The sequence below is a fragment of the Cupressus sempervirens genome, chromosome 11 (genome assembly GCF_028749045.1).
Source record: "Cupressus sempervirens isolate cs-2001-9-10 chromosome 11, ASM2874904v1, whole genome shotgun sequence".
Lineage (NCBI taxonomy): Eukaryota > Viridiplantae > Streptophyta > Pinopsida > Cupressales > Cupressaceae > Cupressus > Cupressus sempervirens.
Window position 1 is genome coordinate 571,533,089 of NC_143128.1, and position 12,722 is coordinate 571,545,810.

Here is a 12,722-nt window from a genome sequence, read left to right on the forward strand (position 1 = left end):
AATCCACAACTTGGTTTCCTTCCCTATAGGTGTGTGAAATACAAACATCAATGCACTCATCTAGAAGCCTCCAAATTTGAATAAGAATCTATTTTAACTTCCAAGAGAAGATAGTCCTATGAATACAGGCATTAATAATGACAGAGGAGTCCCCTTCAATATGTAGCAACCAAAAATTACCTTGTTTTGCTAAAATAAGACCAGCTAATAGAGATTGTGCCTCTGCCATGTTATTTGTATTAATAGGCAAAGGGGATACTATAATTGCCACAACATCTACATCTAAATTTTTGATACATGCACCAAAACCAGAAGGGCCAGGATTACCTCTTGATGTGCCATCAAAATTCAATTTCCAATATCCCTAATCTGGTGGCCTCCATCCCATTTTCTTACTAGATAATGAAGAAGTGGAAGAATTACCAATTTTCCAACCATTTCGAATGAATAAAAATTTTCATCTTTGAATAATTTGAGAGTCCCAAGAAGTAACAAGAGGATTAAATTGTCTTTTTCAAACTTGAATTTGTCACCTCTGAGATAGATCTTTCAATTCCCTCAAAAACAATTTCTAAGGTATGACTCTCTTTTTTAAAAATGTGTTTGTTACGTTCCAATCAAATAGCCCAAACAACAAATGCTGGGATACATTTCCAAAGGTTTGCAAATAATGATTTGGGATAAAGGACTGACCGAGCTTGAAAAAGATCCCACAAATTATTTTGGAGAGGAGTACAATAGTGCAGCTTATTCAAGACAAAAATCTAGCATTGATAAGAAAATGAGCATGAGACAAAAAGATGATCCACTGATTCTTCACACCCATCACAAAAACATAGTTAAGAGAGGAGGCAACGTGCAATCTAGTCAATTTGTCACTAGTCAAAATCCTATGTTTTAGTGCAAGCCAAGTGAAACAACTTGCCTTTGGAATTACAATATGATTCCAACAAAATGAAAATACCCTACAGGTAATTTTATGAGAAACATTTTGATTCAAAATTTTATAACCCTCTCTTACTGAATAATTGCCATCCTTAGCTAGAGCCCATAAAATCCTATCTTGAGATCCAGAAAAGAAGGCTTGCCTGGAAGACAAAATATCTTTGAATTGTCTAATTGCTTGAGATGAAAGTGGTAAAACCATTGGATCCTTCCAAAACACTTTCCCTAAAAGTTCACAAACATATGCCACATACTGATAAAGTTGAGTACCCCAGTGTAGTTCTAACACTTCAATAATATTCAAAGAAATCAAATTATTGGAAAGTGGAATTTGACCATTCCAAGAATCTCTCCAAAAGTTAACTTTAGTACCATCATTAACTTCCCAAGAAACATAATTAACCACAATATTATGAGAAGCTATCATGAAATCCCATATAACTAAACCTTTAGGAGGATCCAAAATAGAGAGAATTCTAGAAGGATCATTATTATCAGGATACTTTTGTTGCATAATTTTGCACCAAGTGGATTGAGGTTTAATGTACATTTTCCAAACCAATTTCCCACCAAATGCTTCATTTCTTTTAGTAAGGTCATGCACACCTGCCCCTCCTACTGCTGGAATCTGTGACATGTCTTGTAATGAAATAAGTGGGATCTTACGAGAATCATCCATATTACCTATCCATAACAAGCCCTTAATAATTTTCTAAATTTGAACTAGAATTTTGGGGGAAGCTTTAAGAACATCAAAAAAGTAATTTGGAATTGCAGCTAATACTAATTTAATTAGCAAGACTTTCCTAGCTAAGGATAAACATTTGACTTTCCAAGCAGTGATTCTACTCTGAATACATTGAATGACAGAGTCCCGGTACAAAGATTTATTTTAACCCATAAAGAAAGGGATGCCCAAATAAATAAAAGGTAAGAAATCTTTTGAAAAACCCAATATTTGTTTAATTTTAACAGAAATCACTTTGTTTGTGTTAAAAAAATAGATTTTTTATTTCTGAGCATTAATGGCTTGACCTAACACTGCTGAATATAGACTGAGAACATGAAGAATATGCCTAGCTTCCTGAACATTTGACAATCCAAATAAAAGTGTATCATCTGCAAATAGAGAATGTGTTATAGCAATATTTGTACCCAAAATAAGTGCACCATGCCAATTACTGAGCTTATGTTGATGTGAAATGGTCCTACTAAAGCCTTCAGTCATAATGATGAAAAGAATTGGGGATAGGGGGTCTCCTTGCCTAATCCCTTAAGTAAAAGAGAAGAAACCTGCCAGTTTACCATTTATTAATAATGAAAACTAAGCACCCAAAATACATGCCTTAATCCATTTGCACCAATTCTTTGAAAAACCCATTTTGGAAAGAACTTGTAGCAAAAATTTCCAACAAACCCTATCATAAGCTTTCATCATATCAAGTTTTATTACAAAATTTGAGGAATGATTTGAATTTACAGAATGTAGAACCTCATGCGCCACTATAGCCCCTTCCATAGTTTCGCTTCCTGGAAAAAATCCACCTTGTTCAGGAGAAATAATGTGATGAATAAGATGTTGCATTCAAAAATATATGGCTTTAGTTATAATCTTGTATGACATATTACATAGTGAAATTGGCCTAAAATCTACAAATATTTGAGGATCCTTGATCTTTAGAATAATTGGTATATTTGTGGTATTAAAATATTTAATCATGGTTTTGCACCTTCTTGATTCTTCAACGACTGCCTCTAAATTCCATCCAATGATATCCCAGCAACTTTGATAAAACATAGCAGTGAAACCATCTAAGCTTGGGGCTTTATTTGGAGGAAAAGAAAAAATGACCTAGCAAATTTCTTGACTAGTGAAAGGTGCCATCAACATGTCATTATCTTTAGATGATATCATATTTGGAATTGAATCAAGAAGTCCATTCATTTGTGAGTTAGAAGGAGAAGGCATGCTATTAGGTGCAAGGAGATTCTTAAAAAACTTCACCCCTTCATTCTGAATAAGATTTTCACTAGTAATAAGATCACCTAAAATAGCATCCTTGATCTAAAATATTGAATTGTTAACTCTCTTTTGTTTAGCTAAAACATGAAAAAAAATTGTATTTCTATCTCCATCTTGAAGCCATAGCTCTCTAGACTTTTGTCTCCAATAAGTTTCCTCTCTAGCACATAACTCATCCCAATCTCACTGAAGATTCTTTTGAGAAGCATATGTATCTTCATTCATACCATTTTGAATGATATGATTATATACATCTTCTAGTTGTAGTTTGACTGCTAATTTTTGAGAAAACACATTTTTAAATACATGTTGATTCCAAATTCTGATTTGAGACTTGACATATTTCAACTTCATAGCAAACTAATGCATTTTAAATGCATCTACATGAGGAGCCTCATTCCACCAATGCTAAACATTCTTCAAAAATTTTGGATGACAAAGCCACATAATTTCAAATTTGAAGGATGAATGGAATTGACTTTCACTGCTTTTGTCTTTGTAATTGACAGTTAAAGATATAGGGAAATGATTAGATCATGGTGATGAGAGAATATCTGAAGAAATATCTGAGCAACTCAATTTCTAGTCAAGTGATAAAAGAAATCTATCAAGATGAGCAACAATATGTGCAAATCCAGCTCTTCTATTTGTCCACGTAAAAGATCCATTCCTTGGGTGAATATCCATGAGATTATTATTATCCACAAAACAATTAAAATCTTGTAGAGTTTTCGGAGGAGGAATGATACCTCCTATTTTCTCTACCTAAGTTAATAAAGCATTAAAATCACCTCCTATAACTACTTGTTGTAGTTCTTGAATCTGAATAGAATGAGTGATAGTTTCCCACAAACATGCTTTATCCTAAGATGAAGAAGGTCCATAGACATTAATCAAAATAAATGATATGTCAAATGAAGATATATGTAGCATCTGCCAATTATTATCTTCCTAGTTGAGCTGTGCATTAATTGTGAGAGGATTCCAAAGTGTAGCAAGACCCCCAGAAGCTCTTATTCCATGAGCATGAAAAGATTTCCATTTTTTCCATTTTGTTGCTATTTTGTCAAAATTATCTTGAGATAACCTGGTTTCCTGAAGCAAAATAATATCTGCTTGCATAGAATCAACCACTTGTTTAATTCTATGCCTTTTGTCAGAGGCATTGATACCCCTGACATTCCATAAGTTGATTTTCATTGTGGACAAGAAGAACATCGTGTTCTCCTTGTCGATCTTTTAGAAACAATAAAACTACTATCCAATGTTGTTTGGATACCAGCAATAATTTCAGTCTTAGTCTTAGAACCCTTTGGCCTACCTCTAGACTTAGGAGTTTTTATATTGGAAACCACTTTGGATGGAGTTTGTAAAATTGATAAGGGTTGAATCTTGAAATTGTCTTGACCTTCAATAATAGTAGCATCATCTTGCAAGGTTTGCACTTGCTCATGTTGATAATAGGGATCTTGAGAAATCAAATCAGTAGAAAACAAAATGTTGATAATGTTGATAATTTATTACTTTAAAAAAATAAAGTTTGATAATAATTTTTATTTTAAGAAAATTATAATGATGTGTCTATATTTCAATTTTAAATAGTTGTCTAATTTTTTCACATAAATTAAATTGATTTGCTAACCTAATAGTAATATATTTTAATATTTATTAGATTAGTTAATTATAAATTTTGATATATTGTTTAATATTGTTACAAATTTTTAAAAATATTAAAGTCAAATAAATATGAAAATAACTAACAATGAAAGAGCTTAAAATATTAATATATTTAATTATCATAAAGATTTCAAAATAAAATTAATTAATGGAAAATATAAAAATATAAAGATAAAATAAAATAAAATAATAGTAAACTTAAAAGATAAAAATAGAAATGACATTCAAAAATAAAAATTGTAACATATTAAAATAAAATAAAAATAGTTCTTAATAATAAAAAAATTAAATATTTTTAAAAATTATTAAATATTTATAAACAATGTCAAATCATTTGTAGTAACTACTTAAAAAAAAAAATTAATATTTCCTATGACTCAAAAAACTTTGACAAACATTATCGCAAACTAGACAAACTTGAACAAACACCACCACACTTTTTCATTTTACTCCATTGGGAAGTTACATTAATTTTCATTTTGCACAAATGATGGATAACTATGTATGTCAATGTAATAACATATGTCTTGCTATGGCTTTTTTCTCTGTGTTATGATGATTTTTGTGTTAGGTTAGAAGACTCTTGTGGGAAAAGACTAAAACTCAATGTTAATAGTGACTAATGAAATTCAATGTTAATGACAATTGTTATTTCAAGAGGAACAGACACAAGTACTCTAGCTATCAAAATGAATGAAACCACAATTACCACTTAAGCTATCATACCAAATTTGAGTTTTCTAGTTAAGTCCGCCCAAATCTTCATGTTGCTCTTGACCATATGAGTCATGTGAGATAAAATCTACTTATGTAGGTTAACAAGAATCAACTAGAAATTGGAAAATATGCAAATCAAACCTTTTTTTTTTTTTTAAAGAAAGTTTGACCACTTATTAGTTGAAAAAAGTATAGAAGTAGTCAAGGAACAAAGAAGATATGTCTAGGAAGTGTTTAGGATTATAGAAAAGACATTCCTTAGAGTGTTATGTGAGAAATGAGAACGAGAGGTCTATAAAGAAGGTTTAGTCATCTTTTAACCAAGCGTAGGGGAATATCCAACCACAATCATGAATAGAGTCAGAGTAATATGTTTAGGTGTGCTGCCCAATTCTAAACCATCGCCTATAATAAGAAGAGCCACAAGCATGTCATACACTTCTAAAACATTGATCTTAGAAATTACAATAATTTTAATTATTAAAATATATGTATCACTATAAATATGTAACATTTCTATTAATATATTAATATTCAACAAAATTTAATTTGAGATGGTCTCTTCCTATAATTTTTGTTTGATTAATTTCATTAGATTTAAATGATTTTACTTTATAATTTATATGTTATGATATATTGACTAACATATTCAAATGATAAATAGGATATATTTTTCACATCAAGTCAAATCATGTCATTGCTTTATTCTTCAACTATGCAATTTGTGAGACTTCTTTGGGAATCTCCCTTCGAGTACTACTCTAGTTCGAATGCACTTAACTACATGGTTTCCTCCATGGTTAAACCCACTTTATTTGCAATCCCATGTGCAAGACCTTCACCAAATATTGTACCTTATGAATAAATTATGAACCAAATACATTACTATGATATATTTATGAACTTATTCAAAATTTTAATCCCACAACATAGTATTATGATTTATGAAAAAATAATAGTAAATAAATAATAATTCAAGAAGATAGTGTATAAAAATAGAGAACTTTGTATACAACGATTAATATGGGAGTGTGTGAATGATGAGTACTGTGATATATGAAAAAATTGTAGTAAATTTAATAATAATGCAAGAAGATAATGTATAAGAATAGATAACTTTGTGTACAATGACTAATATGGTGAGTGTGTGAATGATTTTTTTTGAGTGATTGAATAAATGATATAGCTATTCAATTAGACTTATAGCTTTCTGAGTGATTCAAAACAAAACAAAAGAATGTTGCTCACTGACTATGGCATACTATGGCATATTTATAGAAGAAGAAACAGTAACTGACCTAAATTGCATATTTTGCCAATCTATCATAAGCATGATCATTAAATGGGTTATTATTTAAGCACTCTTAATATTCCAGATGTTTTCTGCAATACAAAATTTCCCATCAGACATGGACGGTAAAGCATAGACAGGACTATGAGTAGTGGTGTACACTAGTTCTGGATAACTGTGAGGAAGAGGAGGGAGTGGAGATTTCATAATGAGGATATCGATCACCTTTCTTACTTTCAATCTGGCTTTTGGATTCGGATGAGAATAGGACAACCCCACTATCAATACCATTTCCATCTCCTCCCCGTTGTAATCTCCACCAAGCTTTACATCTGCGGCGTCCCAAATCATCCCCTTTCAATACAAGTCCCAAACCCACTCGACTAGTCTCCGATTATGATCATCGAGACTCCGGTCTTATATAGCCTTTCTCCCTCACGCTATTTCCAGACACACTGCCCCAAAACTGAACACATCCGATTCCAAGCTTGCCTTCCTCGTAATGAAACACTCAGGTGCAACATACCCACATGTCCCTACCACCATTGTCGTGTCAGACGCTCCACGCTCGCATTCAATCATTCTCGCCAGTCTGAAATCTCCAAGCTTTCTATTCAAATGGCCGTCCAACATTATATTGCTTTCCTTTATATCTCTGTGGAGTACGCACTGGTCCCAATCTTTGTGGAGATAGAGAAGAGCAGAGGCTATTTCACATGTGATGCTGTACCTCTTCTTCCAATTCAAATCACCCTTCCCCTAATCACCAAATAAATATCTGTCCAGGCTTCCATTCGCTAGATATTCGTAGACAAGAAGGAGTTGGCCCTTTTCATGACAGCATCCGTAGAGCTGCACAAGGTTCCGGTGCCTCAGCTTGGAGATTATACTCACTTCTTAGATATACTCCTCTTCTCCTTGTTTGGAGGCTTGCGATATTCTCTTCACTGCCACTATCTCCTTTGAGAAAGACAAGATGCCTCTATACACTCCCCCTTTCCCAAGCATTTGATCGTCACTGAAGTTGTTCGTTGCAGCGCGGAGGGCAAAGTAGGAGAACTTTTGTGGGCCTTGAGGGAAGTGTTTGTCCAACTCTATGCTTTTCAAGTTATAATTGGTGCTGCCACGCCGCCAACGGGTTAAGATCAGATTTACCAAACACGTCATTGTTGTACACACTGCCACTATGAAAATCAGCAGAATAACATTCCTTTTCTCATTTCTCTGGAGCTTATATGAATGTTCAAATTGATCAGTTTCAATTTCCCATGAATATTGGAAACAGAAGTTCCAATCCCAGACGTTGTGAGACTCCGTTGAACCGCCAGAGGACTCCCTAGAAGCGGAGAAACCAATCTTGACCTTCAGAGGAAGAAACCGACTGAGGTAAATGTCATACGACAAGATCGGTGTTGTGGGTTTTCCCATCCCCGGAACATCTTGGCTGCTCTGTCATAGTCCATCCACGCTCTCCACTTCTCACCGTCCTTGAGACAATCAGGGCTCATTGATACATTTGCCTTTGAAACAAAGCTATTGATGTCGATTCCTACATAGTTGTCGTCCATATCGAATGGAAAATTCATCAACGTGTCAAACTCCACAACCACAATTTGATTGGAAATTTTTCTATCAAATGTCTGGTTGAAGAGGCCAAGCCATTGTCCCCCGCCATTTCCAGGTGGCTTCATGTCAAACGGTGCCATGAAAAAAGTGAGTGCACCCTCTGATTTCTTGGCGACATTTGGAGAGATATTGAAGGCAAAAGTGGTAGACTAGAGAAATTGGCGAGAGCACGAGAGGAGGTAGAGTTAATCCACAAGGGAACTGCTTTGTTATAACTCGCCCACGCCTAGTCTTCTGGGGAATTAAAGGACCATGGCGTTAGAGAAATGTATGAGATGTTCCCAAAGGAAGCAGGTATAGCGTTTCCATGCAGCAATATGTCAGTGAGGAAGGTGTTACTGTAGTTAAATCCACTCTCTCCATCTACTCCCAATTGTAGAGTACCAAATAAGAAGATGATGAAGAAGAATGAAAGGACTTCTGCCATATCATGACATGTATTTCATAGATGATATAACAACTTTGTTTCATAATCAACGTGTCACGGGCCTTTGGATACTATATGGCCTGCTCCATCATTTCCTATGACTAACATGGTTTTATTAACAAATTATCTCAAGTCCCTAGGATTTCGTTGCGTCTCCTTATTTCTTTGGGCTGGTCTTTCCCAAGTTTCCCCATCTTTATCATCTGCTTGTGCTGTTTTTCCTAATTTCTACGCTTTCATAGCTCCCTCAAAATGTACACTCGTCAATTTAAATTTCATTTATTCGTTAATCCTTAGTGTCGTTAAGATTTTTATATAATTTGCATGTACTGTATGCGATGTTCAGTAGATTGTCTTACTACATTGCAACAAACAGTTAAGTTTACAAGATTGCAAACACAGCTGTTCTCCCCACCGCTTATGCCACTTTTGATGTCGCAGCGTTTAAGCTAGTTTGTTTATACATATTTCTAAATTTCTACCTATTAAATCCATTCATTTAATCTTGTCTAATTAGTAAACTAAGATTTTTTCGATATTTTTCTAATTCTTATATAGACTTATTATATTATTTTCTACAAATTAAAGCTTCAATATGCTCCAAAAACAAAATTATGGCATATCCAAATTCAACCTTTTGCACAAGCATATATGCCAAAAATAAGAGAATGACATAGTCTATTACATTAAGGGCCATTTGTTTGTTGGCATAGTAATAGAAAATTAGAATAGGAATAAAAATATGGAATGGGAATGAAAATTAGCAATCTCATTCTTGTTTGGTTAACCTAGTATTTGATTAGGAATATGCTACTCCCTTGTTTGGTTGTACAAAAATGGAATAGGAATAAGGTTATTTTTTGTATTTTTAAAAATATTTTCCTTAAATGTTTTTGTTTTAATTTATTATTATTTTATTAATTTTTTCAATAATGGTAAAACAGTTAAATTTTTTTCATTTTTATTTTACTCATTGAAATTAATGAGAAATATAATTTATTTCATTTTTTCAAACAAATAGATATAATAAAAAAATGTTATAAAAAAAAGTTATTAAAAAATAAAATGTTAGAAAAAATTAAAAAAATTTAAAAGAAAATTTTAAAAAATTATAAAAACAATTATGAAAAAAATAAAAACTTTTTAAACTATTAAAAAAAAAGAAATTTACCATAATTTTGTTTTTTTTTTTAAATTAGATTGGGAATAAGAATGGCCCATTCCAATAACAACTATTTTTTGAAATGGACATATACTTATTTTAGGGGCAAAATTGGAATATGTTTGCCTATTCCCTATTCCGATTTGGGGTACCAAACAAAGAATTTATTAAAATAAATTAGTTGAGATGGGAGGAGCCACTTGTTTCAATATCAAAACAATAAAAATATATATTACAAAAATAAAACATTAGATTCATCAAACAAAGAAAAAAATCTAGTTGTTTAAGCATAGATTATAGTAAGATATATTCATACTAGAAAAAGATTTTTTAAAATGCTCATCATGATGAGTGTGCATTTATAACTTTACATATCCAAAAAAATTAACTTAGACTATTATAGGTACTATTTTCTATCATATTCTAATTCCCATAATTATTTGAAAATCTTATATTTAAAATAGTTTTGATTTTAATTAATTATTAAAGTTGTATATTGCATTTGTGTAAAATTTTCATTTTCTAATATGTCACTATGCCAAAATGCATCAAATGCACAAAGAAAAACATGGAAGTCAAAGGTTGACAACATGTAGGGTTATGGATATCCAAGCAAGTCTCATGCCCTATCATGTGTTTGACACTCTCAAGGGTGATGCCAACATTAAGGAGGTGGGTGCTACTAGAGGCAATGTCCCAGATACTATTACGTCCCCTACCTGTAAGAACAAAATTCAAGGTGAAGAGAATATCATGGAGGTGACTTTCAAGAAGGGGACTAGTGGGCACACTAAGGAGAGGGTTGTATTGGAGGAGACTGTTAAGAAGGTTATGAAGTGACAAGATAAACAAGACTAGAGGTTTTATGAGGTGACCAATTTTATGGTCAAGTTGATGCATTAGACGGCCACTATCCTTCACCTTTTGCATGCTCAAAATGGTGGCCCAATTGCTTCTATTGGAATTGACACCACAACATCTCTATATAGGTTCATGGTGGATGATTCATTCCATGTACTGCTTGAGAAACTAGGTATGGAGAAGAAAGAGAGCTAGCTCTCTTGGTTTGATTTTTTGCTTGTTTTTGTTACATACTCTACCCAGTTGGGCTTTTATTTTAGTTTATATCATGAACCTCATTGTTAATGCATATATGGTTATGCATATTCTTAAGTTTCAAACTGTTACCAAGCCTACAAGTTGTAGTAGTTTTAGATTATGGGACATGTTAATGTGGGGATTTTTTATATTGAGAAAGGGGATAGGTTGAAAATGTGTTGTAAGTGATTTCCTGGTGTCTTTTTAACTTGGTTTTTGGGTTAGCCCCACTTTTGGCTTCTTTTAAATATAAAAATTGCATATTCTAGTCAACAAGATTACTACCTTCCCATTATTAAGTAATTAACTATCTTTTATATATATATGGTGGTCAAAATAGTTTTTTACAAAAATATTTAATGAAAATAGAAAAAAATCAGATATAATACATTAAAGATCAAATATGGTCATATTAATGATAAAATATTAGAATTAAGTCTTAGAAATTTCTCAAATAATATAGCTAAAAAGATAAATTAGATATAACTCTTAATGTTTTTTATATTAAAAAGTAACCAAAATGGGGGCTAAACAAAAAATGAAAAATCAAGGCTAGAATTTAGCTGAAATTCATTACCATAAGATTAACCAACCCCATTCCTTAATATCAAAAACCTCTTGCTAGCCTCCATAACTAATAAGGAGTCCCCCTTGACAACTGTATTTTGAATTTCGAGATTGCAAGCTATCTCTAGCCCCTGCATGATGCCCAACGCTTCTACCTCATTACTTGAACCTTTCCCACAACTCCCTGCATATCCCTTGATGCAAAATTCTTGTTCATCTTGGATAACTCCTCCAATAGCCACCTCTTCATTCTTCGTTGAACCATCAAAATTTAGTTTCCACCAATTTAGGGGGGGTGACTTTCATTGAGTCCCCTCCCTTTTTTAGGCCTTCTAACTATCCACTTTTTCCATTGAGTGGGATATATCACATACTTCCTCCCAACATATATATTTAGTTGAGTATGGGGGGGGTTGGATGGGGCTGATTTCCATCTCCATATCAAATCACATTCTTTAATTAGTACCATAGTTATTTGGAAAACACCTTGAGTGGGGTAGATTTTTCCTTGAATATATGATTATTTCTTTGTTTCCATATGTTCTAATACACGAAAGAGGGATGACTTTCCATATCATTTTAATTAGGGGATAGTGTGAGGGGCATCTCCAATCAAGGATAATTTGATGAGAATCACTATTTAGATCACACAAAACCTCCAACTAACTAAATAACTTTTGACAAATTTGAGTAGAATAGGAGCAATGGATTAAGAGGTGGGAGATAGTCTATTCCTCATAGCTACACAAAATGTACCAGTTGACCATTTGGAAACCATTCCTTTTGAGGTTATTAATTGTGAGTATATTGTTGTGCATAACAGACCAACAAAAGAAATCAATTTTGGGTAGAAAGTGAGTCTACAAAACATATCTCCAATAAAAGGCCCCAAACTCACTAATAATGCTATTATATATTAATTTCACATTGAATTCCCCACTAGATTTTTTGTCCCATGTTATTTTATCTTTGTTCAAATAGGAGGGGATACGAGTGTCTTTTAGGAGGGACCTCGACTCCTCATAAATGGTCTTCTCTACAAGATTAAAATTACTTGTATTAAATTCTTTCCACTCATTATTTCCAATATAATTGGCCACCCTGAGACCAAAGTCATTCCCTCCCTGCTCCTTTAGAGGGGTAAATTTGGTGAATATCAAAGGGGAGTCACCAATTCATCTATCCTCCC

At 32.9% G+C, this 12,722-nt stretch overlaps 1 protein-coding gene across 1 annotated transcript; it reads right to left on the minus strand.

Annotated features, from left to right (window-relative positions):
* Positions 1-6,716: 6,716 nt before the first annotated feature.
* Positions 6,717-8,359, minus strand: LOC149530920 (L-type lectin-domain containing receptor kinase IX.1-like). Its single transcript, XM_089808270.1, has 4 exons — positions 8,174-8,359; positions 7,602-8,102; positions 7,110-7,412; positions 6,717-7,007 (listed from the first exon to the last, which is right to left on the minus strand). The coding sequence occupies exons 1-4, from the start codon at positions 8,357-8,359 to the stop codon at positions 6,717-6,719; spliced, it is 1,281 nt and encodes a 426-aa protein (XP_089664396.1).
* Between the last annotated feature and the right edge of the window lie 4,363 nt (positions 8,360-12,722).

What these genes read in the sequence shown, in the direction of transcription:
- LOC149530920 (XM_089808270.1), bottom strand. Translation starts at nt 8,359, where the DNA reads ATGGCACCGTTTGACATGAAGCCACCTGGAAATGGCGGGGGACAATGG. An exon ending in TCAATAGCTTTGTTTCAAAG is followed by an intron (nt 8,103 to 8,173) that starts GCAAATGTATCA and finishes GGACTATGACAG; the next exon opens with AGCAGCCAAGATGTTCCGGG. An exon ending in ATGTGTTCAGTTTTGGGGCA is followed by an intron (nt 7,008 to 7,109) that starts GTGTGTCTGGAA and finishes TTGTATTGAAAG; the next exon opens with GGGATGATTTGGGACGCCGC.